The 27,479-nt window shown below is 40.4% G+C and overlaps 2 protein-coding genes across 2 annotated transcripts in view; one reads left to right on the top strand and one right to left on the bottom strand.

Moving 5' to 3' along the window:
- Positions 1-476: 476 nt before the first annotated feature.
- LOC146614180 (uncharacterized) lies at positions 477-6,296 on the top strand. The gene is made up of 5 exons (XM_085378941.1): positions 477-747; positions 3,145-5,067; positions 5,149-5,238; positions 5,652-5,714; positions 6,268-6,296. The coding sequence occupies exons 1-5, from the start codon at positions 477-479 to the stop codon at positions 6,294-6,296; spliced, it is 2,376 nt and encodes a 791-aa protein (XP_085235067.1).
- A 6,922-nt stretch (positions 6,297-13,218) lies between these two features.
- The window catches only part of gad3 (glutamate decarboxylase 3), a 34,026-nt gene continuing 19,765 nt past the window's right edge, over positions 13,219-27,479 (bottom strand). The window contains exons 11-16 of the mRNA XM_085378864.1: positions 26,945-27,009; positions 24,851-24,929; positions 18,976-19,125; positions 18,574-18,681; positions 13,725-13,814; positions 13,219-13,392 (exon numbers count right to left, since the gene is read on the bottom strand). Coding sequence (XP_085234990.1) covers positions 13,219-13,392; positions 13,725-13,814; positions 18,574-18,681; positions 18,976-19,125; positions 24,851-24,929; positions 26,945-27,009 — 666 coding nt within the window. The remainder of the gene's footprint in view (positions 13,393-13,724; positions 13,815-18,573; positions 18,682-18,975; positions 19,126-24,850; positions 24,930-26,944; positions 27,010-27,479) is intronic.

Below are 27,479 nucleotides of genomic sequence, written 5' to 3'. Positions count from 1 at the left end.
ATGTATGAACACTACTGTCAAGCCAACTTAATGTATTTCTTAAACTGTTAACCTTCTGAACACTTAAACCTGATGCTGCTCCTTGCAGAAATGTTAAATTGACAATGGTGTACAGGTTTTTTGAGTTACAAACACACAGCTTCAAACTAAATGAAAATTTGGTGCCATAGTAAGGATTTGGGCTGTATCAAATCTGTCATAGATCCCACTGGGTTGAGAGATGATGGCTGAAGACCACAGCGCAGGTTTCTCTCTTTCCAAACCAGGTCATTTACTCTCTCCTTGTATGTGGTCATGTTTCTGTATGGCATATGCTGAATGAAGAATAATGACCTTCATTCCCTGTGTGTAATGTCTCTAAGATTTGTCTTACAGGTAGTAAATGTCTTTTCCTTTTTTAAATTTTTTTTTAAACTGTTCCTATTAATACAACATAGATTCATAACTGACACCCCTTCCATGTAGGTTGACTGAACATGGCAGCAGCGGTTAACACGCCTCCTCTGGCTCCTGAAGGGCCAAGTGGAGCGAACCCACACGTTCAAGTTAACGCTGACGTTGCAAACTCTGCACAGCAAGATCCAGGACTACACAGCACCAGCCAAGATCCTGGACCATCTCATCCTCAACACCCTGTCTTTCCTAGACCTCTCTTTTATGTTCATGCTCCACCGCTACCCCCATTCCTCCAATACCAGTGGCCCATGCCCTTGCCTTATAATCCCTTTCCAGGCTTCCTAGGCATGGGTAAGTTGAGAATTTTCATTAGTTTATAAATATGTTAAATTGGTGCTGTGCCTATGGACTCAAATTGTGGTCATAAATCATTTGTACTTGTAAATCAAATGCGTATTTGTGAACTGGGTTTTGTAACCTTGTAAACCAAAATATCTGCATTTTATGTTTGCGTATCTGTAGATGAGAATTTGTGTGTGTGTGTGTGTGGGGGGGGGGTCTGGTTGCACATGCAAAGCAAAAAAACTACGTGTAAAACTCTGCGCTAAAGTCCCTTCACTTGCGTGCTAGTTTAAAGTTACAAGAACAAATCTTGTTCTTCATTTTGAACCTGGAGGATGTCTTTGTAAATATCCCATAGGGGTCATACAAGCCTTTCAGTAGCTGTTGAAAGGGTAAAGTTTTGTTATATCAGTGGCTAGAAATACCATTTGTACTTTAGGATTAGTCTAACACAAAGTCAGGGCTGACCCGGGACCACTGCTGTGAGTCAGTGTGCGCAGCATGAAGGTCCTTTCACAGCGGATGCAGCATGTCCTGCTAATGCTAACCAAGCGCCAAGTATCCAGAATTTGTTTATCGCTAATTCATAACGAAGAAAGCTTTGTAACTATCCCCACTAGTGAAGACTCTTTTTCCACAAAACTGAAAATGCTGGGTTGGCATGTAAAAGGTAGTGGTGTGCGGATCGATACTGAAACATCGATTCTTCTGATACCAGTAATTTGTTCTAGAATCGATTCTCATATTAAAATATCGATATTTTAGTACTTTGGGATAAATTTGCAGTTTTTCATTAACAGGAACACAGTGGAAAGAAACGATCATTCGGATCGTCCAAATTGGAAGGAACTACTTCCTTTTCTGCCTTTCATAGTCATATGCAAAATACGGCTGTAGAAATGTGTCGCAGCCCCTGGCCTTAGTGGCCAAGTATAGTATATTATTCTTATTACTGAATCGAGTTTGAATGAGTCGCTCACCAAAATGAATCGGGTTTGAGTCACTGAGTCAGTTGCCCAGAGAGTGCAAAAAATGTACATTTTCACTCAAACTTAATGTTTCTCTTTTCATGTAAATCCTACTGCTAAGATGAGTGATTGAAAAACAACTATTTTTATAGAGCAAAAAAATTTACGATTTCTAAAGGGAACATTTATTTTACTTTTATTTTATTAGTATTTTCCTCAAATGTGTCAAATATATATATTTTCATCTAAATGTCCACTGAGCTGTGAGCCAGGGGGCGGTATTGAACGATTGGGTCATGATTGGCACATCACTACCTGGCGTGCGCACTCACAACAATGGCTGAGCGTAAACTGAGTCATATGTGGACGTATTTTACCTCCACAAACAGCCAAGACTCGGTTTGCGATACATGTGGCAGGACAGTGAGGTGTTGTGACAACACCACTAACCTCGTCAAACACCTCACGGTAAATCATATCACAGAATGATTATGTTGAGGAGGAGCGGGACAGGTGCTACTAGAGACAGACTTCTCTCGCGGAGTCCTTTAGTGCTGCAGGCAGGCAACATGCTCAAATAGCGCACAAGTTCAGATTTTTTTTTCTATATGATAATTCTGCATTATTAAGCAATAAGAACAAGTAGTCTGATGTCCTGTAATCATTATGAAGCTATATTATTACAATTTCATAATACAATTACATATTGTATCATGAAATACCATGAAACATCAAGTTTTTGTACAGTGTATCGGATCAGTATCATCGATACCACCCTGAATTTTACCTGGGATCGGAAAGGAAATCGGTGGTATCGCACATTAGTAGTAAAAGGGCATTTATTCTTGCAGGACCTGAAGCTCAGTAAAGCACCTCTCCAACAGCCAAACCCATCTGTTCTCTGATTGGCTTGTTAAATTTGGTCAATGTCATGTCAATCGCAATCAGCTGAAAGGAATCTGGTCAAGTTTTGTATGTGTAAGCTGAGTAACAAACAGCCAGGGAATCTGAGTGCAGAGTTTTACATGTATTTTTCTTTTTGCTTTGTGTGTGCAACTAGACCTTAACGAAAAAATTAAACTTATGTAAATATTTTTACACACACAAATATTCTCATCTACAGATGCACAAACATAAAATTTTCAGATATTTTGGTTTACAAGGTTACAAAACTCAGTTCACAAATGCGCATTTGATTTAAAAGTACAAATTATTTATGACCACAATTGGAGCCCATACTGTACCCCTTGCGCGCTCTCTACATGTATGCATGCGAGATTCAGTCTTTCTAACATGTGTGAAATGGCTCTGCAGCTCCTATCATCACATACAGAGCAGTAACATGTTTATATCTTGTAGAGTAATTAAACTGTAAGGTGGTACTGTCTGTATATTATTCCAAAATGATCACCTTCACTCATTTTTTTTTCTTTTTAAGGATATGGTATGGTCATGCCCCCACTTCCCCCTCCCTCTTACCTGGAGTCTCCAGCTTACATTGTACCACACCCTCAGGTACAACCAGTCGACTATAGACGCCTGCTTCATCCCCAAGTCCACAGTCATGCTCCTTGTGGATCGTTTCAAAATTTAAACCAGACTCGCAGAATTCGCCTGCCTCATACTACCCCTGTTAGAGAAACGGTGAATTCTGAGGTCCAGACGGAACCCATACACAGAGGTGGAGGTGGCTATGATGAGGGATGCCCAATTCTCAGCTCAGACTCTGGACGTGCAACTGCCTCAAATTCTCCTTCATCCTTAAGCTCTGGTTCCCAAAAACAAGGCTCAGCTGAGGTCGAGACCTATATGTTGGCCAGTACTGAGGCAAAAGAACAGGTCAAAGGGGCTGGCACAAACGGAGTCATACAGGACTGTCACATGGTGCATCCTACAGGGATGACTGTTCAGTCATCTAGAAGGGCAACTCAAGAAATGCAGGGATGTAAGGATGGTGCTGTTCAGGAGTCCTCTCTTATCCCTCCTTGCAGAAATGCGCATTGCAACATGTGGTCAGTGAGTTCTCAGGATAGCATGGGGCCAGTATGTAGCTTTTCTCAAAAAGAGGATGAAGTCAAAGAGAGGCGCGTCTCTGTTCCTGACATTCTAAGCTGGGGAGGTGATGCATCACAGAAAACGATGACAATGGCAGCTGAGACACTCCTTCAAAATAATCTTGAGGTTCCATGTTATGAAAATGAAGTGGAGCATGAAAAGGGTTTTTATCAAAGTCCAAGTAAGCCAAAGAATTATGCAGTGGTGGTTAGCAGTGCTGATGATGTCGATACCGAAGTTATTTCAAGTTCTAAGGACAGTGAAATGATCTTTAAGATCCTCAAACTTCCTTCTCTTTTAGAACCCTTTTCACTGTCAACAAGAGATGCAGATTCTGTGGAACTACTTGTTAGACCTTGCCTGTCTAATGGAGATGAAATTCTGCAGGCACTAAATGCACTCCGCGAGGGGACAGAAAATGGCAGTGAGACGCATGAAGAGTCTACAGAGACCACTCCAAAGCACACATTTTTAAGTAGATGTCAGATGAATAGAAATATTAATGAATCAGTTTGGTCTGTGGAGTCTCTAGCTCCTTTCATTCCTACTAAGGAGTGGCTACAGCAGAATGGTGTATTTGAACCTGAAGTCATTGTAGAGATGGAGAGGGCTGACAATGGTAAATGGTTAACCAAAAAAGATGACCTAATTGGTACATTTGCTAAAGAAAGAAGGCAATCTTCAAGATTTTCTTCTCCGGACTCTGTTCTGGTGTCAGAAAGTGTTCTTACTTTTAGTACCCCAGCTAAGAAGCAAAGTCCTCCAACAAACCCAGACATGGTGTGTGAAACTGAAGTCTCTGAAACAAAAGGAACTGAAGAAAGCCAAAGCACAGTTCCTTCAGAAAAGTATCCTTTAACTTCACTTACTACCCCGCAGGGTACAATTTTAACTGCCTCCAGTGATGAAGAGATGAATGACCATGGGTCTTCAAATCCTGAGGCTAACCAAAGCCCAAACCAGGGAACTCTTATATATGAGCAAGAGGAGAAAAGCTCAGTTGAGAGAAAGGAAACCTGCCCCATTAACTCTGCAGCAGAGGACAAAGTCTCATCCACTTCCCAAATGACTCTCCAAAATGACACACAAATGGAGGTGGTGACTGGCGCACAAAAAGTAGATGGTCAAATGAGAAATGTGGAACTGGGCGTGCCAACAACTGACCAGAAGACGGCTCAAGTGACACCATCAAAGGGAAATTTAGTAGACTGTGCAATCCAGTGTACTGAACTACAGGGTCTAAAGTGTTTATGTGAGGAGTTAAAGGGAGGCGTGGGATCAAACAGAAAACCTCATAAATATCCAGGTGGTCTGATTTTATTTAGTTTTTAAATTGTTTTTTCCTTTCATGCGGGTATAGTGCTCTAATTGTAATTTATCTCCATAGACTGGAAAAAGGCAAATGATGGAAAAGCTGAAGTATTCTGCAATCAGAAAAATTCAAAGAGGAATGGTCAGTGGCGAAACAGAGGTCCAGGTAATGAGATGCAAGCGTCACATTAAAATAATCATGGGTCATCTGAAGGCCTGCCCAAAAAAGACTCGCTGTATCTTTGCTGTCACATTTTTCTAGTGCAAACTTGTTCAGTCCTACAGTGACTTGCGTAGCTTCATGCCCATGGTGAGCAAGTTTGCTGCACACGTGCAAGGCTAACTTTATTCTCAGATGGCCTTAGCTTCAAGTCTTTGATTTATATATTTGACGGCCAGATGAGACTCCTTAATTTGGGAATGCACTGTTGTATACTGTACCTAGAACTGACGCACTGTACTTTAATAACCTGATGAAAAATTGCAGCCGAATGCATCTGGGCCATTGAATGAAAGAGTGGCCATGTAGGACCAGTCATTCGTATTAAGTTAGAGACAACACTACTTCTTTGTTGACAGAAAAGCATAACGGCCAGCAGGAAGACTGCAATGGATACGGAAGCAGACCTGGGAAGTTGAAAGGTGAGTCACTAAATGATCCTGGCTTGTCATTGGATGGAAAATTGTGCTCACATGGGGCAGATCTGATTTTAAAATTGAGTACCAATTGGTCATTTTGGTTTGTTTAGCTGATCAAGTAACATTATCAATAATTATGCAGTAACTCCACAACTCAAACTGAGGTAAATATTGTGTATAAAATAACGTTTCACTACAGTTCTATATCACAAGATCATTAACTTGATATCCTTAATGGTGGGCTGATGGCATCTGATCTTGGAAGCTAACAAAGGTTGGACCTGGTTAGTAGACCAGGTCGGGAAGTTGATGGTTTGATCCCCAGATCCTCTGGTCTGCATGTCCAAGTATCCTCGGCATGGTTGTGAATGTTGGAAAGTATTTAGGCATAGATAAAAGTACTTTATGAAATTGTGAAGGTTAAGTCTTTAGAAAAAGAGGTGCTTGAATGAAAACAAAGCATCTTTGCATAAGAAAAGAAGTAGAAAAGTGTTTTGTGTCAGTTTACCACAATTTCACATCTTACTGAAGTTTGCATTGGTTATTCCTCCTTCAGGTGGGAGTGGAAGGTACCCACGGTACTGACAGTGACCACACTTCACCACAAGTCAACACTTGGTTTTTGTTTTTAATTTAAATTGAGTCATTAAGAAGTTTCTTACTTTTCAATAAAAGCCTTGTATTAAACATGATTTAAGTGTTTTGTTTTTTGTTTTACGCCATCTTGCTTGTCAGACATTACTTTGGATGCACAGGTTTCTGACTGGTATAGCAAACTTAACCAGTTCTTCAGGTAAATGACAATGGTTACTTAACAACATTCACCCCAAGTCAGTGATAATTTCACAGCGGTGAAATTGGGTGCTTAGAAAGGTGAGAACTTTTTTTTTTTTTTTTTTTTTCCCCTCCAGAATTGGAATTCACACTTGATGCAATCATTAAATGTTAGGGTTAATTGGAAATTACTTTTAACACCAATTTATTAATTGGCACTATAAACTTAACCAAAACCTAGTTACCCTCATTTACTTTCACAAATTTTCCCACTTCTCAGTGGGGCCAAGCAAGGATGTCCTCCTCTTTGCTTTGTTCATGGAGCCGCTAGCAACAGTAAGAGGAAAATATATAAAGTATTTAAACAGTCACTACAGAAAACAAAACTATAGACCTTTGTATAAAGATCTCCTTTATACAGTGTTTTATTCAAGATCCATCATATCTATAGTTGTTTAATACGTTAAATCTTAATCCAGTTAAATCGCAATCATTCATTGGCTTGTGGAATTAAAAGGTATGATAGTCATCTGGATCAGAACCAAAAGATAGCGTCACCCCCCCCCCCCCCCCCCCCCAACTAGAACCACAGCAGCCTCTAGAGAAGCCTTTGACAACATCACCAGTCCTACAGAGGATTTGAGAAAGAAATGCGGTGTTTATCTTAGTTTCCAAGTGTTCTGGCAGTAAACTAAAATCTATGAATTAGACAGTCCAAAAATTACTTTGTGGAGTTGCTCTGGAGCTGATATGGTGTCAAGGTTAAAGACTGACCCAAATCTTTTGATAATTTGATCACCAAATTCAAAAGTGTTTAAGGGCATGAACCCTGATCTGGCTGTTCATAGACATTTTACGTCGAAACAAGGTTACAGGAGTGTAGCAGACTTTTAAGTAGATTTTTTTGATACTCTTTAAAGACACCTTGCACTCCTCTGGTTCTTGGTCACCCCTGGTTAAGCCTCCATAACCCAAACACAGACTTGAGCAAAAACAGTAACCTTGGCTGGATTATCTGGTGTCATCACCATTGTTTGAAATCAGCCTCCCCTTCTGTTAACTTGGACTCTCCCTCCATGTCTTTAGATCTTCCTCTGGGCCTTTCTTAATAATTTTCTTTGTTTATTTGGATGACATCCTGATTTTCTCCAAGTCTATCCATGAAAATTTGTCCCATGTCAGGCAACTCCTACACCCTTTTTTTTTTTTCCTTTTCTTCTTCTGTCCCATTTGGTTCTTTAGCCATCAGAATTGTCTGAAGACCAACAAGGATACCCAATGGATTTACTTTGCCAAATGGATCATCATGGTCTTGCCATATTGGTCCATTTGATCAACCTTTGTTGTTATTGTTTATTTTATTTTCAGTTGTTACAGATGGGACAGACATGACTGAGGGATAGGAAACATAGAAAGACAGATGAAGGTAAAGAAAAACAGGAGTGAAGAGGGACAGTGAGAAAGGAAACTTAAAAAGAGAGGGAAAAAAATCTCCTGGATCACCTGTTGAGAGAAAAAGAGAAAACCAGCAAAACAAACAAAGCAACATACTAAACACGACACCATCACGTTAATCTAGCTAAGTGTAAACAGCAGTAAATACTAAACATTCAATGTTGTTGTGTAGCAAGGAGGACCGACAGCACACAATGTGCTTGGAAATAGCAGCCAATAAAGGTGTAGTTTATGTCTATGAACAGTGAACACCTGTGTGCACCTGTGTGAATCAGCGCGCTTGTATTCAAAAGGTTTCCACATGTAATGGTCTGCTAGAGGGTGTAGAGAGCCATAGCCCCATCTCCCAGGGCATGAAGCAGGCATGGAGGAGATCCAGGCCCCAGACATCCAGAGGCCCCAGAGTGCGAGAGCCCAAGGAGGACCACCGGAGGGGCATCGTGCCACCCTCATGGGAAGAGCTGAGGAGAGCCCCAGATGAGGGGTCACCCAGTAGCCACGCAGCAGAAGCCAGAGGGGGCGCCCGCCGGCTCTGCCGGCAGCCAGCTGTGCCAGAGTGAACCGAGCCGCTGGCCCGGAGGCCCGAGGGCCCCTTTGCCCCGGAACAGGCCTGACCAAGCAACAGGCACCCGCCAAGTAGTCACCGGAAGTGAGGTGGTACATCCCCTACACCTTCTTGAGAACAAGCTCTATGGCAGGGGTAGGCAACCTTTCTGATGGCGAGTGCCATTTAAAATTTCCTCAGAAGTCAGTGTGCCATATGATTGCACTAGCAAAGGCTAGCGAGGCTACAAATACACACAGCCGCTCTATCACGTGACACGTACTGCTGCAACGTGCTACGGTTATGAGCCGAGGTACGCCATGTTGCAAGTTTTGTGAGGTGCTTTTTTTGATATTTAATGGATCGGATTACATTTTTTTATTTTTCTCCGATATCCGATCCAGAAATTTACGTCAGTATCAGACCGATACTGATACGTAATATCGGATCGGTCCATCTTAAAATCAAAAGGGCTGTATCGCGACTGATTGCGCCCAGACGCCAAGAGACGGTACTTGGAAAAAATAGCGTGCATCGGTAATGTGGACCCGTGTGAAAAAAGGCAGTGGAGTGGAAACCCAGACGGCGGTAGTTGTCCTATCCCGATATCTTCATGTACCTTGTCTGTGGAGTCAGCGCATACACGGCGAATCATTTTCGAAATTATAAATTCCTGGAGGCGCACATCTAATTCACAAACTGTTGGGTACAAGATTTGGCCGTTTTTAAGCCTCCACGTTGTGAGTATGTTGACCATATGACCAAGATACAGCCAGAGGTTGCCAGCTGTGCGTTGCCATGTAAATAGTTTGCATTTCATGTGTATGCACTTGCTAAGTACATGTGAATAGATCTTGAATAAAAAAAAGATAAACATACTTTTCTGTTTCATATTTCATATGCTGGTTTGCCTGCAATAATGCCAAATAATAAGCTACTCTGTCAACATGACGTGGTTCTGCAGCATCGCACATTAGGATGTTTTATCTAATGATCTATGACCTCAGTGCATTCAAAATAACACTAAAACCCTATTAAGCGAGATATGAATTTATTTAGAACTCACCGGAAAGAAAATGCTGCGAGCAAACCAACAAAAAAATGGGGATGGCAGAGAACTCGATATCTGCTCGTAGGACCGCTGCGATCCAAGCCTGACGTTTAGTAATATCGGATACATGAGATCCCTCCCGTTGCCTCCAGGAGGGGAAACAATGAAAAGAGAGCCCATTTTCCAGCTTCTTGCCTTCCCTATCGTGTGATCTAACGTTGCAACCGACAACACAGCACGTACGAACCATAGCTGACGCTTCCGTGTGCTTTGTTTGGCCTACTGTCATGGCGGGAGGGGGCGTGACACCACGCTCCAAAGCCCTATTGTAAGACCAGGAAAGATGCCTTTCCTGGTCCCCGTATTGAGGAGTCTTTAGATATTCTTACAGGCGCATGTTGGTCTTCCACATTGGATTTGGCTAGTGGTTAGTTCCAGTTGCTGAGGTAGATCATCCAAAAACTGTTTTTTGTCTCTTTGAATGGACACGCATGCCTTTTGGCCTTAGTGATGCTCCTGATGCAGCAGACCTGTCTGTGTCAGTCACTGCTCCTATATCTGGATGACATTGTGGTCTTCTCTTCTACTGTTGAGCATGTGGTGGAAGATTTCTTTTCTGATATATTGATCACATATTTTAACCATATCACTTTAGTAATTGTAGACTCATATTGTCACCAGTTGTATGCATGTAGAATAGCACCACAAATTGGTCTTATACTCTATCACTCACATACACATAAACAGTCGGGCCATTGTAAGTTCATGGGAGATGTTAAGCAGGTAGTGGGGCTCCTTCTGCTTATCAGGGATGTAAATTTCTAGGTGACAGCTAAGCAGAAAACAAGGTCATAGTTCTCTGTCTCTGAAGAGAAGGTTCCCAGGATGAGCTGAGCTGAAGGTGTAGACTCACGTGATGTGTTGTGGAATTTTCTTTGTTTGAAAGTGTCTGTGTGTGTATAGAAGATGTGAGGGAGGCGGCCATCGTCAGAGAGCACCCTGGAGTTTGGCTACAGTGTTTCTCTCCACGTTGCAATGTGTTTATTAAATTCACTTCACTTTGCTCACGAGGTGTGTGTGCCGGTTATTTTAAAACATCCATGATAAGCAGCACATGGAAAGGTTGGAGGTAGTGCTGGGGAGGCTGCATAAAGAGGGTCTCAAGGTAAAGCAGGCCAAGTGTGCCTTCTTCCAGCAGGAGGTGTGTTACCTAGGACATGTATTTCATGCATCAGTAGTCATGCTATTTAAACCAGTGAAGTATTGATCTGGGGGACCCCAGCACCCCTGCACAGGAAGTGTGGATCAGCTCTCTGTCTAACTAATCTGAATCTTTGATCATGTGGGTCTTACCAATAGCCAATACAGGGCTTAGATGGAGTTGATGGGTGAAGGGATTCACCCAGTACTAACTGCCTCAAAGCCCCCAGGTGTCCACCCTGCCTTCCCTGGTATATATAAATATAAATATATATATATTTATATAAAAAAAACAACAACACAGGAACTTTCATTAGACTTGCAGGCCTGGTCCTACCAGCCACACTCGTTAACAGCAGGTCCCCAACTAGTAGGTCAGTGCTCTTGAACTATAACTGGGCTTAGCTTAGCGGCTTGCTAAACTAAGCTCCAAGGGTCTGTTACTTTTAAAGGCTGGGGTAATGTGTAAGAGCTATTTGTACTAATGTAGATTAATACTCAGATTTCTACCTTTCCTTTTTCACAAAGGGCGAAAAAGGGAATGTCCACAATTGAGACTTTTTAATTGCATGTTTTATTAAATGAATTTAGCAGGAGCAAAGGAAAGCAGAATCAAATAATGATAAAAAGAGAATCAAATCACTTATGTTTATTCAATTAACCTACTCTGATCTAATGCTCGCTTTGTTCTGATCTTTGTGAGGAGAAAGGTTGGAGAGAGAACACCAAGCCTGAGGATGTGCTTATCTAGTGCTCCATGCTTAGTGGAAATCCTCTTGATTTTATAATCTAACAACACAAAAGTAAGCATAGAAAAACCGGAGCAATACAAAACCAATTTAAAAGTTGGGGCAGTGGTACATCCCTCTCATATCTCTGTTGGGTTATCCAACTGTGAATTTCTGAGATCCAATCTTCTGTACTGCTCATCCCACAGAAGACAAAGGGAAGAACAACTTATCTCTTCTGCACAACACTTTTATACCCGGTCATCCTTTCTCCTCCCTTTCTTACTGTATGTTGCATCTTATGAGATGACATCTGGTCTCACCCACGGTGACATCCAATCAACATTGTTAACATTTAATCACCCAACGTCCAGCCACACCTTATCATCCTCTCTCTAACGTTAACACATACTTGATTTAACACAGTTAAAGTTTGAAATCTTTAACTTTAAAATCAATTTATTACATTTTCTTATTTTCTGTGTTATTCTTAACATAGAAAGCTGCACTACATATGAACACTCAGTCACATATGAATACGCTTCATGTTACATTAATTATGCAATCTTACTTAATTTATCGTTAGCTCATTCTCACATGAACATTCATTTAAACATAACTGCTTTTAATTCACATATATAGGAAAACATTTTCTCTTCAAACGCTGTTTGTCAATCACAAAATAATGCAATTTCTTTTAATAAGACATGCCGTTCATAGCCAGACGTTCTTTTGCTGCTCAGTGCTTCTCACTTACTCACTCCTCCCATCCTTCTTGTCCACACACACACACAGTTACAACACTTAATACCCTTTCTCTTTTTCAGAATTATGTATAATGATGGGCTGGCAACACAGACACACACAGAGACTAATCTGTCTGTTGAAACCGGATCACATCTATGCATACAAAATCCACAAATTAGAAACGTTTTCATTACTCAACTCATTAATGGTAAATGGACTGGTTCTTATATAACGCTTTTCTACACGCTTCATACAACTAATTCATTCACCCAATCACACAAGCACTTCTTCTAAGCTCTTAAGTGCTCTATCTAACATTCATATGCATTCACACTCCGATGGATGCATCAGAAAACAACAAGGGGTTAGTACCTTGCCCAAGGATATTTGGCATGCAAACTGGAACCTGGGATCGAACCACCAACCTTCTGGTTAGTGGCTGACCTGCTCTGCCACCTGAGTTACAGCCACCCCGGATTTATCAGACTTATATTTTAATTCATGTCTTTGATTAAGAATAAAGATGATTTATTTAAGATAACAAAACCACATGTAGATAGACTATTCTTATGCACTCCGTATAATTTTTAATATAAATGTCAAGTCCTGAATGTTGTCCTTTTACGCTGTCTCAGATGTAATGAGAGGTAAGCCAGGGGACTGCCTCTCTCGACAGAACACATCTTCCACTATTGTTTCTTACACATCATAACAATACATAAAAAATGTTGAGAACAATGAAGATCATTTGATCATTTGGTTATTTCAGATGGTTTCTGAAAGTTAAAGGGCCTGTTGATTAGACAAAAAAATCCATAGTAGAAAAAGACAATAACAGTCAATACTGAATTATTAAATCTGTGGAAAGCTGGAATATAAATCAAGAAAGTTTCCTTAAGCTTCTACACTATCATCAGGCTTTACTTCAATGCATATTATGTAGGCTAATGGAAAACTAAAATTACTTTATGCTTGTATAAATATCAAAAACCTGTTAACTTAAACATTTTAAAGGTCAGCACCCAGCTGGCAAATCTCATCCAGCAGAAAGTCGATGTCCTCTTGTTGAGTGGCAGGATTGGAAAACACACACCTGAAGAAATTGACTTTGGTTCCCAACGGCTGATAGCCAATCAGAACAGAGCCCTTTTCCATCATCCTGCCTTTGATCCGAGGAGCAACCTGCAGAGAAATATATTAAAGATCATCATTGGTAGTATGAACACATGAAGAAACTGAGACAGAAGAGGTCCCAGATGCAGACTAAAAAGACAAATCGTTATCAAAATAACACAGGAAGTAACATGACACAAATATCTAACACAAAGACGACAACCGCCTAATCATAACAGTCACTAATAATAATAGCCTTACTTTTAAAAGGTACCAAAGCTAACTCAGAAACCTAAGGATAAAAATAAGAAAATAATCAAAGAAATAAACCAAGAAATATCTACTACAACAATAACACAAAGCTTAACCAGAACTTAACCACTGTAATGATGTGCACTGACCTGATGGAGTCTTCTATCTCTGTCAGGTCCAGGTGGCAAGCTTCTCAGACTGGGAGGGATGTACCAGAAACACACATTACTGTGCTCTGGCTGTTTGAAGGAGGAAAAGGGACAGACCATGTTTGTTCATTTCAAAAGATGAGAAACCAAAGAGCTAAATAAAGTAAAGAGAAAAAGAGAAGAAAAAAAAAAACAAATAATATCTAACTAGTTAGATACTAGTTAAACTAGTTAAAGGTAAAACAAACAAACCAAAACATGTATGTCCTACAACAGTTCCTGGTTACATGTAAGTTAGACCTGGTTCAGGTTCAGATGGGTTGTCACTTTGCTTATTACTGCCACATTACAGAGCACTGTGGAATTCTGTCCATGTCACACATTTGTCTCTAAACAATCTGTGCTGCTGCGTGCTAGGTGTGCTTAATTTTTATGTTTTGTTGTTATCACCGTTCAGCTAACCAGCCAACAATTTGTCACTGCTGAAATATTTCTTGCACAATTTTCTTTAAATTCTTTTTAATTTTAGTTTGATACATTTCTTTATTTACCGAACAAAATTAAAGCACACTGCACTAGTTTTCATAAGGTAATTAGCAAAAGCAATATTACAGAGCTGTTTCTGGTTGGTCAATTATCCATCTCCCCATCCGGTGGTAATGTTTGCAGTTACATGTTTACGGCACACTGAGCAGCAGTTTGTTGACAGGTTTAAATGTCTGTATTTTGTTATAATTGCTAGAATCCCAATGCACACACTCACACTTGCTGTTATGAGTCTTTTTTGTTTGTTTTTTCTTTTTAACACATCTTGAACATTAAGCAATACAGTGTTCCCCCGTTTATCGCGGGAGTTACGTTCTAAAAATAACCCGCGATAGGTGAAATCAACTTTATTTTATGTTTTTTCTTTTTTTTTTCTTTTTTTTTACAATTATTATAGATGTTTTAAGGCTGTAAAAGTCCTCACTACAAACTTTATAAACTTTTCTCAGACAAGCATGAACGTTTTCACACTTTTGTTTTCATGTTTAAACACTCTCACAGTCCAAACCTTCGTAGAAAAATAAGTCCAGTATTATAGAGTGAAGCCAAAGGCACCCGCGGCTGCCTTTGGCGGTGCAAAACGTTTCATCGACATTGTTGTGTTTGTTGTGGAGAAAACCTACAAATTTACAGCACTTCAGTCACACTGCTAGCGATCGAAGATTTATGTAAATTTGACAAGCTGAACGCATTCTGTACTGTACAAGATACACGGCACAAGATTGATTGACAATCTATAGCCAATCAGGACGCAGAACATGATGCGCTGTAAAAAACAAACAAACAAACAAACAAAAACTAGAAAAAGCTGCATTTCCTGCGAAAATGCAGTGTGAATGCCGTGTAGTGGAATCTGAAAAAAGCCGAAGGAGAACTATCTGCTCAAAACACTGTGTAGAAGCTGAACTCTGCTGAAAACTCCTTTATTTGAAAGACTACACTGAAGAGTGTCAAGAAAGCAGGGAAGATGTGCAGCCAGAGCCAGAGGTAGGATTTCAACCTGCGCTATATGGTCTTAAGGCGGCTGCTCATCTCACTGAGCCAAATTGGTTCTCAGGTGACTAAAAAGAGATGAAACTGAAAATTGTCCTGAAAAAGAGGTGAAGATGCTAAAAATTCTATTGAAAAGGGCAGAAGAGGTTGAGATTTGTGCTGATAACAGGTGAAAAAGCTGAAAATTCCACTGAAAAGAGGTGAAATTTTTGAACTTTCTGATGAAAATAGATGAAGAAACTGAAAATTCTGCTGAAAAGAGCAGAAGAGGCTGAGTTTTGTGCTGAAAACAGGTGAAAAAGCTGAACATTCTGCTGAAAATAGATGAAGAAACTGAAAATTCCGCTGAAAACAGACCAACAAGGTAAAAAAATCTGCTGAAAAGACGTGAATCAGCAGAATTTCTGCTGAAAAGAGGTAAAGAAGCTGAAGTTTGTGCTAAAAACAGCTGAAGAAGCTAGAATTTGTGCTGAAAAGTAGTGAAAAAGTGAAAATTCTGCTAAAAAGAAGTGATAAAGCTGAAATTTGAGTGGAGAAGAGTGTAAACGGTTGAACTGTTAACTGAAATTTTTTTTGTCATAAGCGGGAATCGAACCCGGGCCTCCTGCTCCGAGAACGGCTGCTCATCTCACTGAGCTAAAACATGGCTCAGCCTGGCAAGAAAAACTGGTGATCACACTGATAATGTGGTCCTATTCAGCAAAACAACTGATAAAACAGAATTATGTGCTGAAATGAGATTTAGAAGCTGAAGTGCTCGCTGAAGATGGCTGTATGTGAAAGGGTACACTATGCAGTGTCAATAAAGCAGAGTACATGCAAGTACGGAAGATGTGCAGCAAATGTCACATGTTCGATTCGAACCTGTGCCACTAGATCTTACAGCGGTTGCTCTTCCCATTGAGCCAAACCAGCTCTGGTCTCAAACAAAGATATGATGAGAGAAAAAATGTTCACTGTAAAGAAGAAGCTAAATGGTGCTGAAAAGAGGTAAAAAAAATGCTGAACGTTCAGAAAAAAAAAGATAAGAAACCTGAAAATTGTGCTGAAAAGAGGTGAAAAAGCTGAAATTCTTCTGAAAGAGCAGAAGAGGCTGAAAGTTTTCAGCTACTCATTGAGCCAAACTGGTTCTCACGTAGGGCTGTGTGATATGACCAAAATCTCATATCCCGATATAAGAATTCTATCGTCCGATAACGATATAAATCACATAAATGTAACATTTTCTGTAGATTCTGTGAATCTCGGGAAGCTCGTCTTGCGGGAAGTGTTTCCAGCTGTGTGTCATGTAGCTGGATTAACCGATGCATGAAACGATACATTTTTAGACATAAGTTGTAAAGGCCGCCGTTTTCTTTGTGAGTATTTATTACACGGCGTGCTGCGGGGAAAAGCCTGTTCTAACGTTTGAGTCTAAGGTTTATTTTTTAGCACCTGGCGGCTCTTTTTTACTTCTCATCCGTAAATACTCTGCTCTTTCACGTGATTCCGTTTATTTTGAAAAGTCTCAACAGGATCTTGAGCTTTATTGTGAAAGGTTTATGTGGAACATAAACAAGCGGACACGCGATGCTGTTACCGTCGTTGTTGCTAACCACAACACATAAAAACAGGCGCTTGTCCGTCCGTAGTGTGGTTATATAAAATATAAGAGAAAGAGAGAACTTTAAGAAATGAATATAGCCACTACAGTGACCATCAAAACGATGAAAAAATATTGCCGTAAACAGTTTATTTTGCGACACCACGAAACAAACGATTCTGCTGAAAAGAAGCTAAAATTTGTGTTAAAAAGGCTGAAGAAGATGGATTGTGCTGAAAAGTAGTGAAAAACTGAAAATTCTGCAAAAAAAGGTGATAAAGCTGAAATTTGCATGCAAAAGAGTTTAAACAGGTGAAGTGTAAAGCAGAGTGCATTCAAGCAGAGCAGAAGTGTGCTAACAGCCACAAGTAGGATTCAAACCTGCACCAACAGATCTCACAGCAGCTGCTCATCTCACTGAGCCAAAGCAGTTCTTGTCCCAACAAAAGATATGACGAGAGAAAAAATATGCAGGGGGCCCAAGAAGCTGAATTGTTGTGAAAAGAGGTGAAGAAGCAGAACTGTATGCTAGAAACAAGTTAAAGAGCTAAAATTGTGCTTAAAAGAGGTGAAAAAGCTAAAATTCTTCTGAAAGAGCAGAAGAGGCTGAAATTTTTCAGCTACTCATTGAGCCAAACTGGTTCTCACGTAACTGAAAAAAGGTGAAAAAGCTGAAAATTCTGATAAAAACAGCAGAAGAGGCTGAGATTTGTGCTCAATTTCAGTCCACCAATCAGAGGTGCTGCTTCTGTCTGCTTCATCAGGCTGTGTACTTGTAATTACAGGACTGTGATAGTGTATTAATTTATAGTGAAAAAAAATGTTAAACAAGGTGGAATTGAACCCATGACCTTTGGGCTGCAGACCCGTGTCATTACCAATTGCACCACCTGGAATGGGAGTGGGGACCTAGAAAACAGAGTCATGAGCAGTCAGAATTAGATCGCGGTGAGAGGTGAAAAACGCAGTTTTTTGGTGTTACAAAACGTCGTGTAACTCAAAAAGTAGGTGGTATAGAAGCATAATTGTACGCGGATCTCTGAGTTTTCTCGCGTCCCTCCTTTTATCCATGGGGTGAGGAACCGCGACACAAGAACCACAACACAAGGAGGTGTGGCATCGTCCTCAGAGCAGGGACCGGCTGGCCGTGACCCTCCGCCTTCTCTGGCCGCCCAGCGAGGTTGTCCTCCATCAGTGTAATGGCTGCCTCCAAGCTTGCTGGCTGGTGGCATCAAACCCACCATGCTGTCCCCTTGGAGAGCCCCGCCACAAACTTTTCCAGGACCATCTGGTACCTGTTGTGTGGGATCTCTGATCTCTGAGTGATGTGAAATTAATCTTTCACCTGTAGACATGGAGTGGTTTGGCAACCATGATACTGTGCAAACACAACATTAGGATTATTTTAAATTTGATGTTGAATTCGCGATCATTCCAGCATTTTTGGTATGATGTGTTCTGGACAGGAAAAGTATTTTGCTAAAGTAACAGTAGATACTGTTATAAAGTGGAGGTTTAGTCCAACCTTCTTTGTCACCTCTAATATAATATCTGAACTCAACTTACATAGAAGAAACATTCATCATTTTAAATGGCCATGTACCACGTACACCCAGTCTCCAACATAAGGTCATGTTGCAGTGCAAACTGAACAGAAAATTGGTTTGGCATATAGTACTATCAAAGAATCAATATTTCTGGAAAAATATCTGTGAAGAGCACACTCACTTTGTTTTTGAAGACTAGTTCAAATTCTGTCCTTTTCTGCAGCTGATCATAGAGATACTCAGCATTCTCCAGACATTTGTTGACTTGAGATCCAAAGCCGTCTGAGCCCTCACATATTAAATAGTGGACATAGTGAGAGAGACAAATAGTTATTGTTAAAAGGGCATAAAGACATCTCATAACCTGGTTTTGTTTAGGGAGGGAATTGAAACCATTTGCAAAAAACAAATTACTACAAAAAATAATTCACGATATTCTATTGTATTTCAATAATTTTACTCTTGTTTACTAAATGTTTGATATGCTTATACTTAAAGGTTATGTTAGAGAGGTTATGTTACTGACACTATCGCACACACACCCACACCAACATTGCGGTTTTAGTTGTACTTTAAAATATACCTTTGCCTTCCACATCAGCCAGAGTTTAAACACATCAACGTGTCGGCCACACTGGATGCTTTTATCTCCAGTGTCATAGCTCACATCGTATGGTTTGTCCGTCTGAAAAAGGTACTGGGCCCCCAACTTATTACACTCCTGTAAGAGACCCTGAAGATGAAAGAGGCAGAAATCATTCATACAAACTAAAGCGGAAACTACACAGATGGGCCACTACATCCTGACTACCTGCCTGCCTACCAGAAGCTTGCTAAGGTCTCAGCTCTGAGCTATGTTTCCTATAAATTGCATTTGCATACAGTTAGACTGCATTCATCACATTTTTTGTTTGAATAGGCAACTGGCATTAGCCTGCACTAGGCCTTTGTCTGGTTTACAGGGCGATCGTGGCTCAAGAGTTGGAAGTTCGCCTTGTAAATGGAAGGTTGCCGGTTCGAGCCCCGGCTTGGACAGTCTCGGTCGTTGTGTCTTTGGGCAAGACACTTCACCTGTTGCTTACTGGTGGTGGTCAGAGGGCCCGGTGGCGCCAGTGTCCTGCAGCCTCTCCTCTGTCAGTGCGCCCCAGGGTGGCTGTGGCTACAATGTAGCTGCCATCACCAGTGTGTGGATGACTGGATGTGTAAAGTGCTTTGGGGTCCTTATGGACTAGTAAAGCGCTACACAAATACAGGCCATTTACCATTTTTAGCACTAGTGGCAGCTTTGTCTTGGAAACTAGTCATTTGTCCAGGAGGCTAGTAACACTAATTATCACTGGCTACCTGTTTTTCAGAGGTGTTATTGCTTGCTTGAATTTACTTATTCATTTCTTTAGATGGCCATGAAATCAAAATATATTGGTACATTTCCTGGCCTTTGCTCAGTGATTTAGAATCTTGACTACCAATTTGAGGTGTGATATATTGTTATTACTGTTAAATATTTAAGGTTATTGTATTTGTGTAAATAAAAAAAGTACAGTTTGTGATAGCTTTTGTTTGCATTTTCTATTTAGAGTTTAGGGTATGGGTATGTTTGTAAACACAGTTTAATTATTAAATAAACTGTAATTTGGGGAGCTGACCATTATTAGCTACCTGTTGCTACTTCAATCATGAAACTGATCTGCTTTTCTCTCTTGCTTGTTTATTGCCCACTTTGCGCCAGAAAGAGGAAACCAGCGGAGGTCGCGCTAAACAACAGCCAAGAGCCAATGTGGGCAGGTAAGTGACGGAAGTGACGGGCAAGGTAAGCGACTCGTGTTGTAACTGACGTCAGACGCCGGAGATTTTGGCGGAAAATTAAAGCGAATGGTAGTTTAGAATTGAACAAATTCCTTTAAGTTTCAGTTTTACCAAATACACTTATCAATTGTCTTATAACTAACAACATTTGTCTAAATCATCTCCAACACCCTGGAGTTTAGAGGCTCTCCAAGATTACATTGATCAGTGCTTCCAGGATCTCGTAATGAAGAAGGCGCAGAGTGCATCTTCCCTGGCCAAATCTGAGATGCCGTCGTCGAAAAGATGTCACCCGGCAGATTCCCCCGGCACAACATCCCCAACCGGCAAAGATATTGCCGACATACTGGAGTCAATCGACCAACGATTGTCCAGTTTCGATGCGAGGCTGTCCTTGGTGGAGATTCTTCACCGAGAATTTAAATGCTTGCGAGAATCCCTGGAGTTCAGCCAGCAGCAGGTGGAAACGCTCGCTGCTGAAAATGCAACGCTAAGGGAGTCGGTGAAATGTCTCACAGACAATGTTACTCAGCCAAATAGAGAAAATAAAAAAATAAAAGAAACAGTTATTGATCTACAAGCTCGTAGCATGCGTGATAATCTGGTATTTTCTGGTATTCCAGAAGCTGCTGGAGAAGACTCGGAGACTACAGTAAAAAGCTTAATCAAAACCCACCTGAAGCTGCCAGAGGACACCGTAAAGAATATTGTATTTGATGGAGTGCATTGCATCGGCCCCATGCGGTCAGCGGCCGGGAGACCACGTCCTATTGTGGCCAAATTCAGCCACTTCAAACAAAAGGAACAGGTGAAAAGTCGCGGCAGGGAATTAAAAAGAACGGACTTCAGCGTAAACGACCAGTTCCCCAAAGAGATCCTGTGTATTAACTTCACACCAGATAAGAATCCGCTACACTCTTCTCCTATCCACTCACACAAACTTGCATTAACATCTGTTTAACTCTGTGCAACAAATTGCATCTTAAGTGTGATATCATAGCAGAATTTTTTTCTTCTCGTTTTTTCCCCCTCTTGTTTTTATGCTGCTCACCCTTGTCCTTGGTTTCTTTCTTAATTTCTTTCACTGCTTCGATCACCTGCTTCCATACTTCCACACACATCCACAAACAACATCCTTTATTTTGACACATACGCACAGCACGATCATGCACAATCATGCGCTCAACAGCAGCACATTTACATCAGTCAGACAGCGCACACAGTCGTATAGGATACACACACTTAAGCCAAGCCTACTCATATTAGTAAATATGCACACACATAGTCAGACTCAGGGAGCATCTCGCCACACATTCTTTCTCTCTCTTCTTCTCTTTATTTACGAACAAGTGATGTATTCTCTCCACCTGTCTAAGCGACACACCCCTAGTTATACACAGACATCTATGGGCGCGCTAAGGTATGTTACATGGAAACTAAATGGAGCTGGCTCCAGAGAAAAGAGGTTAAAAATATTTAAAAAACTACAGGCAGATGTTGTCCTTTTACAAGAGACCCACAGACCTCTTAGAGGTTTAAAAGAACTTAAAACACTTGAGTTTCCTAACGTGTTCTCAGCTTGTTATAATTCTAGACAAAGGGGAGTAGCAATTTTAATACATAAAAATATTAATTTCACAGTACTCGATACAGTTATAGATCCAGAGGGCAGATTCTTAATCATTAAACTATCTATACGTGATAAAAAGCTATGTATTGCAAGTGTATATGGTCCAAATGTTGATGATCCCTCATTCTTTCACGGTTTTTTCAGAGCACTCTCTGAACACTTAGATGGCACACTGGTTCTTGGAGGCGACCTCAGCCTTGGACTAAATGAAGAAATGGATAGGCTCAACACAACAGGAACTCAGCGTAATTGGCAGTCCGCAAATATAATCAAAGGAGTATATGAGTGACTTTGGCCTTTGCGATACATGGCGCTCCCTTCACCCCAACAGTAAGGAATACAGGGAGTGCAGAATTATTAGGCAAGTTGTATTTTTGAGGAATAATGTTATTATTGAACAACAACCATGTTCTCAATGAACCCAAAAAACTCATTAATATCAAAGCTGAATGTTTTTGGAAGTAGTTTTTAGTTTGTTTTTAGTTTGAGCTATTTTAGGGGGATATCTGTGTGTGCAGGTGACTATTACTGTGCATAATTATTAGGCAACTTAACAAAAAACAAATATATACCCATTTCAATTATTTATTTTTACCAGTGAAACCAATATAACATCTCCACATTCACAAATATACATTTCTGACATTCAAAAACAAAACAAAAACAAATCAGCGACCAATATAGCCACCTTTCTTTGCAAGGACACTCAAAAGCCTGCCATCCATGGATTCTGTCAGTGTTTTGATCTGTTCACCATCAACATTGCGTGCAGCAGCAACCACAGCCTCCCAGACACTGTTCAGAGAGGTGTACTGTTTTCCCTCCTTGTAAATCTCACATTTGATGATGGACCACAGGTTCTCAATGGGGTTCAGATCAGGTGAACAAGGAGGCCATGTCATTAGTTTTTCTTCTTTTATACCCTTTCTTGCCAGCCACGCTGTGGAGTACTTGGACGCGTGTGATGGAGCATTGTCCTGCATGAAAATCATGTTTTTCTTGAAGGATGCAGACTTCTTCCTGTACCACTGCTTGAAGAAGGTGTCTTCCAGAAACTGGCAGTAGGACTGGGAGTTGAGCTTGACTCCATCCTCAACCCGAAAAGGCCCCACAAGCTCATCTTTGATGATACCAGCCCAAACCAGTACTCCACCTCCACCTTGCTGGCGTCTGAGTCGGACTGGAGCTCTCTGCCCTTTACCAATCCAGCCACGGGCCCATCCATCTGGCCCATCAAGACTCACTCTCATTTCATCAGTCCATAAAACCTTAGAAAAACCAGTCTTGAGATATTTCTTGGCCCAGTCTTGACGTTTCAGCTTGTGTGTCTTGTTCAGTGGTGGTCGTCTTTCAGCCTTTCTTACCTTGGCCATGTCTCTGAGTATTGCACACCTTGTGCTTTTGGGCACTCCAGTGATGTTGCAGCTCTGAAATATGGCCAAACTGGTGGCAAGTGGCATCTTGGCAGCTGCACGCTTGACTTTTCTCAGTTCATGGGCAGTTATTTTGCGCCTTGGTTTTTCCACACGCTTCTTGCGACCCTGTTGACTATTTTGAATGAAACGCTTGATTGTTCGATGATCACGCTTCAGAAGCTTTGCAATTTTGAGACTGCTGCATCCCTCTGCAAGATATCTCACTGTTTTTGACTTTTCTGAGCCTGTCAAGTCCTTTTGCCTCATTTTGCCAAAGGAAAGGACGTTGCCTAATAATTATGCACACCTGATATAGGGTGTTGATGTCATTAGACCACACCCCTTCTCATTACAGAGATGCACATCACCTAATATGCTTAATTGGTAGTAGGCTTTCGAGCCTATACAGCTTGGAGCAAGACGACATGCATGAAGAGGATGATGTGGACAAAATACTCATTTGCCTAATAATTCTGCACTCTCTGTACAAATGTACTATTTATAAGGTTAGGAAAAACTGCAGTTAGCTGTGCATTAAGTGCTCTCTTGGATAAAAAAAAAAAATTTCTCCCACTGAAAATGCAACTTCCAGATGAACAGAATCAACTTTTTAGTAATTTCCTGTATGATTGAGCATGGATGAAGAGATTGCAAGTTGATTGCACACAGTCACAATGATTTTGGTCTTGCCCAAACATCCTCAACCATTGTTTTCCTTAGTGTACTGCCCAAGTTTTTGGGCCCACACCCTCGTGAAGTCTGACAGTTTGTTTAGAAACATGCATAAAAAGCCTGCTGGAAGTCATTTTGTGGGACTCTGGCAGTGTATTTCTGTTCCTCCTTATACACAAAGGAAGAGATATTGGTCCTGAAGCTGAGTTTATGCTCTAGTGTAGCTCTGTTTTACTGTGAACCTGAGCTGCACCTGTTATCAAATGTACCTACATCTACTGAAACAATTTTTCAGTCTACAAGTGGCCAGATTTTTGACCTGCCTGGAGGACCAGGGAATTCGCCATGTTATTCAAAGTTTAGGAATATACTCGGCATTCTAGGTGGGCAGGGTTAGAAATCTAATAGGCCCCTGTAGGCTCAAAGATATTAACAGCAGAGCGGTTCTTTGTTCTTGAGTCACAATCCAATATATTATAGCCCATGTCATGTACACTTGTTATAAGACAATTAACAAGACAAGTATAGTGTTGCAGCAAAAACTCAAAGTTTTGAACCTCCTCAAATTTTAAGGTTAGGGAAAAATCGTCAAAAGCTCAAAAACGGAAAGTGGACACCTAATTTTACATAACCATGCACATAAATCATGTGTGTGTACTTAATCTGATGCATAATTTATTTTGAAACAGTTTTCAAATAGTTTCAAAAATTATTTACAATATGCTACTTACTACAGTAGTTAACAAAAAACTAAAAATTGTATAAAACACCACAAACATACCTATTTCTTAATGTTCTAACAACATTTTATAGCAATTAATCAAACTGTCTCAGAAAAACTGAAGCCCACACATCTGCTTCATTAAAGTGGTAAACAGAGGAAAATACAGACTGACAATAGCAGTCTTGACTCCAGATTAAAGCAAATCTCTTACTCTTTTCTTGACCAGTATGGCAGAGCACTGCAGAGGGACACCCATCATCTTGTGTGGATTCCATGTCACTGAACATGCTCTGAAAATGAAACAAAAAACAAACACAAAAGAAAACAAAAATATGCGGCACATAGTTGTGGTAGATATAAAACTCACAAGGGTAGTAATTTTTAGTATTATACTGCAATGTGTATGGTTCATATCATATTCATATTTTTATTTTTCCTCTCCGTCATGTCTGTTCCCATGTACTATGCAGCAGGTGGAGGTGTGCATTCTTGATCAGGACTTAGTGGCCCAACCAACCTGAGGTGTATTCCAAGCAGGTTAAACTAACAAATGGTTTTCTGTTCCAGAAAAATGGTTAACTTAACCAGTAAATGAGGTAACGTAAAGCAGTTTCAGTGAATCTACCCAGGTACCAGTAACTCAGGACCAGAACTACCCGAACGTAGCAGACTCCATAATGGATCAGCAAACTGGGTCTGTGTCTGGGTCCACTTGCACAACAGGACAGATCTAAAACCGATTCTGGATGAGGCTAAGCTGACTCTAATTCAACTCTGTCATTTCATTCCATCATCCAATCCAGATCTGTTCTGGATCCATTTAGAATGGCTTATTTGTCCCATACCCATGGTATGTGAGCTCCACTGATGATGGCTTTCTTTGTGTATTCGCACATGTGCTCTGCATGGACAAACTCATTGAACTAATTCAATGAGTTGACTGAGTTCTGATCAGGTCTTCTGGAACAGAAATCTCAGAGTTGCCGATCTATGAGTTAATCAACTTAGAGTTTGTGTTTGTGTTGTGAATGTCTCTTGGAATAGGCCTCTACTCAAGGTTGTTGTTACTGTAATTTGATGTTGTTTTTGTTTGTTTGTTGTTGTTTTTTCTTCTGAGATCTTTTCCCCACAGCTGCAACTGCCCAAAAATAATTGACTAGTTCTCTTCAATTACAAACTGTGTGTAAACCATCTTGGCGCCAAAACCATCTTGGTACTTGTGAGACTTAACCAGAGGTGTGCGCATCAGAGCAGATGCCACTGGATAAAACAGAAAAATATATAGGAATTTTTCTTGGCCTGGTCTTTTTATAGCATATAGCTCCCTTGAAAATATGCTACTGTAGATCAAAAACTGAAGAAAACAATGAATCAACATATGGACATTACCTATGCAAAGATCAATGCTGCTGCGGTGAAGCAATCTGGTATTCAATAGCAAAAATTAGGCTTTCTTGTCAGAGGTCATTTTTTGGGGGAAAAAGAAAACAAGTGGCCAAAAATACTATACACAACGGTAGACTGGTGTGTAATAAGCAAACAAAAAAGGCAGAATAGTGGGTCGACCTTACAATAGAGAGAGAAAATAAAGATTTTTTGTAAACTGGTATCGAAGTACACTTCCTGCACAGAGATTCTGACGTTTCTATGGATACCACACATGTCTATATTTAAATAACAGATTTGGTGGTACAGCCAATTAAACCAGATGTTCTCCCTTTCACCCCTGGCCCCGGGAGGCATTGGAAAAGATGTGTTTGCTTGTGGATACATGTGAAAAACATATGAAGAAGATCTTGCAATAGGATGTAAATTGTCACAAGCTTGTTGAATCTGCTAATATCTTTTTTTTTATTTTGAAGTTTGACATTAGATACACAACATTACCTTTACCAGTAAATTTCTTTTCTCAGTTTGTGCAATGCACACACACTGAGTTTACCTTCAATTAAATTTTGGGAGGGCCTCAAAGAGAGGCTCAGTGATAAACACAGATGGCTTTTCCATCTGGCAGGACATTTAATAAAGGAGGGGTTTCATTGTGTGTTAGATAATAAAAAAAATGATGCACTTCAAACGTTCTGTACTAACACGATGCAATATAACAGAAATGCTTCCTGTGGTCAAGCTGCATGGTGGGTATGTTATTTTCTTTTCAGTTCAACTAATCATTATGTTCAGTGTCATTTGAAACCTTGCTTTGCTTTATTGTTGAGCTGGCTCTCAAATTGCTTGTTGGCTCTTAATAGTGCTGTTCCAGTGGAAATATGCTGTGTGAACTGACTGGGAATATTTGGATAGTTACCGTTCAATGCCCTCCAATTTCATTCTGTGTCTGTCTGACATCAGCAGGCCTCCACCCCAAGCTGCCTGGAGGGACAGAATCAAAGAACACAGGCACTTTAGATAGACCATCTATGTTTCTACAAATGTGTTTCTAGAATTTATTACACACCCCTTAAAAATTGACTATTTAGATTTGGGAGCAGGAAGAGTAAATTACAGGACTGTGGACTACCAAATATTAGGTCCTTGTTAGTAAATGATCAACATATTGATTCAGTCTTCCTTACAAAATTGGTTATGGCAAGATGAATATGAGTCAAATGTGACTCTAAGTCGCATTTGGATGCTTTATCAGATAAATGTTGTTGTGAATTGGGGCTATGTAAATAAAATTTAATTAAACTGTCTCAAAAAGTACTTTAAATGTTATAAGTAGCAGTAATTTGAAAACTTGCACAACATCAAATTTATTTGCATGATGCTAGTGGTGTGCACACAACACTCGGCAATCTGTACTTCCTGATTTTAGATTTCAGATTCTCTTTTCTCAAACA

The sequence above is a fragment of the Diplotaxodon limnothrissa genome, linkage group LG18 (genome assembly GCF_057381915.1).
Source record: "Diplotaxodon limnothrissa isolate DT_005_m linkage group LG18, D_limnothrissa_male_GT1.1, whole genome shotgun sequence".
NCBI classification, from domain to species: domain Eukaryota; kingdom Metazoa; phylum Chordata; class Actinopteri; order Cichliformes; family Cichlidae; genus Diplotaxodon; species Diplotaxodon limnothrissa.
Note: the sequence above shows the minus strand (reverse complement) of the source record. Positions and strands in the feature narration are given on the sequence as shown.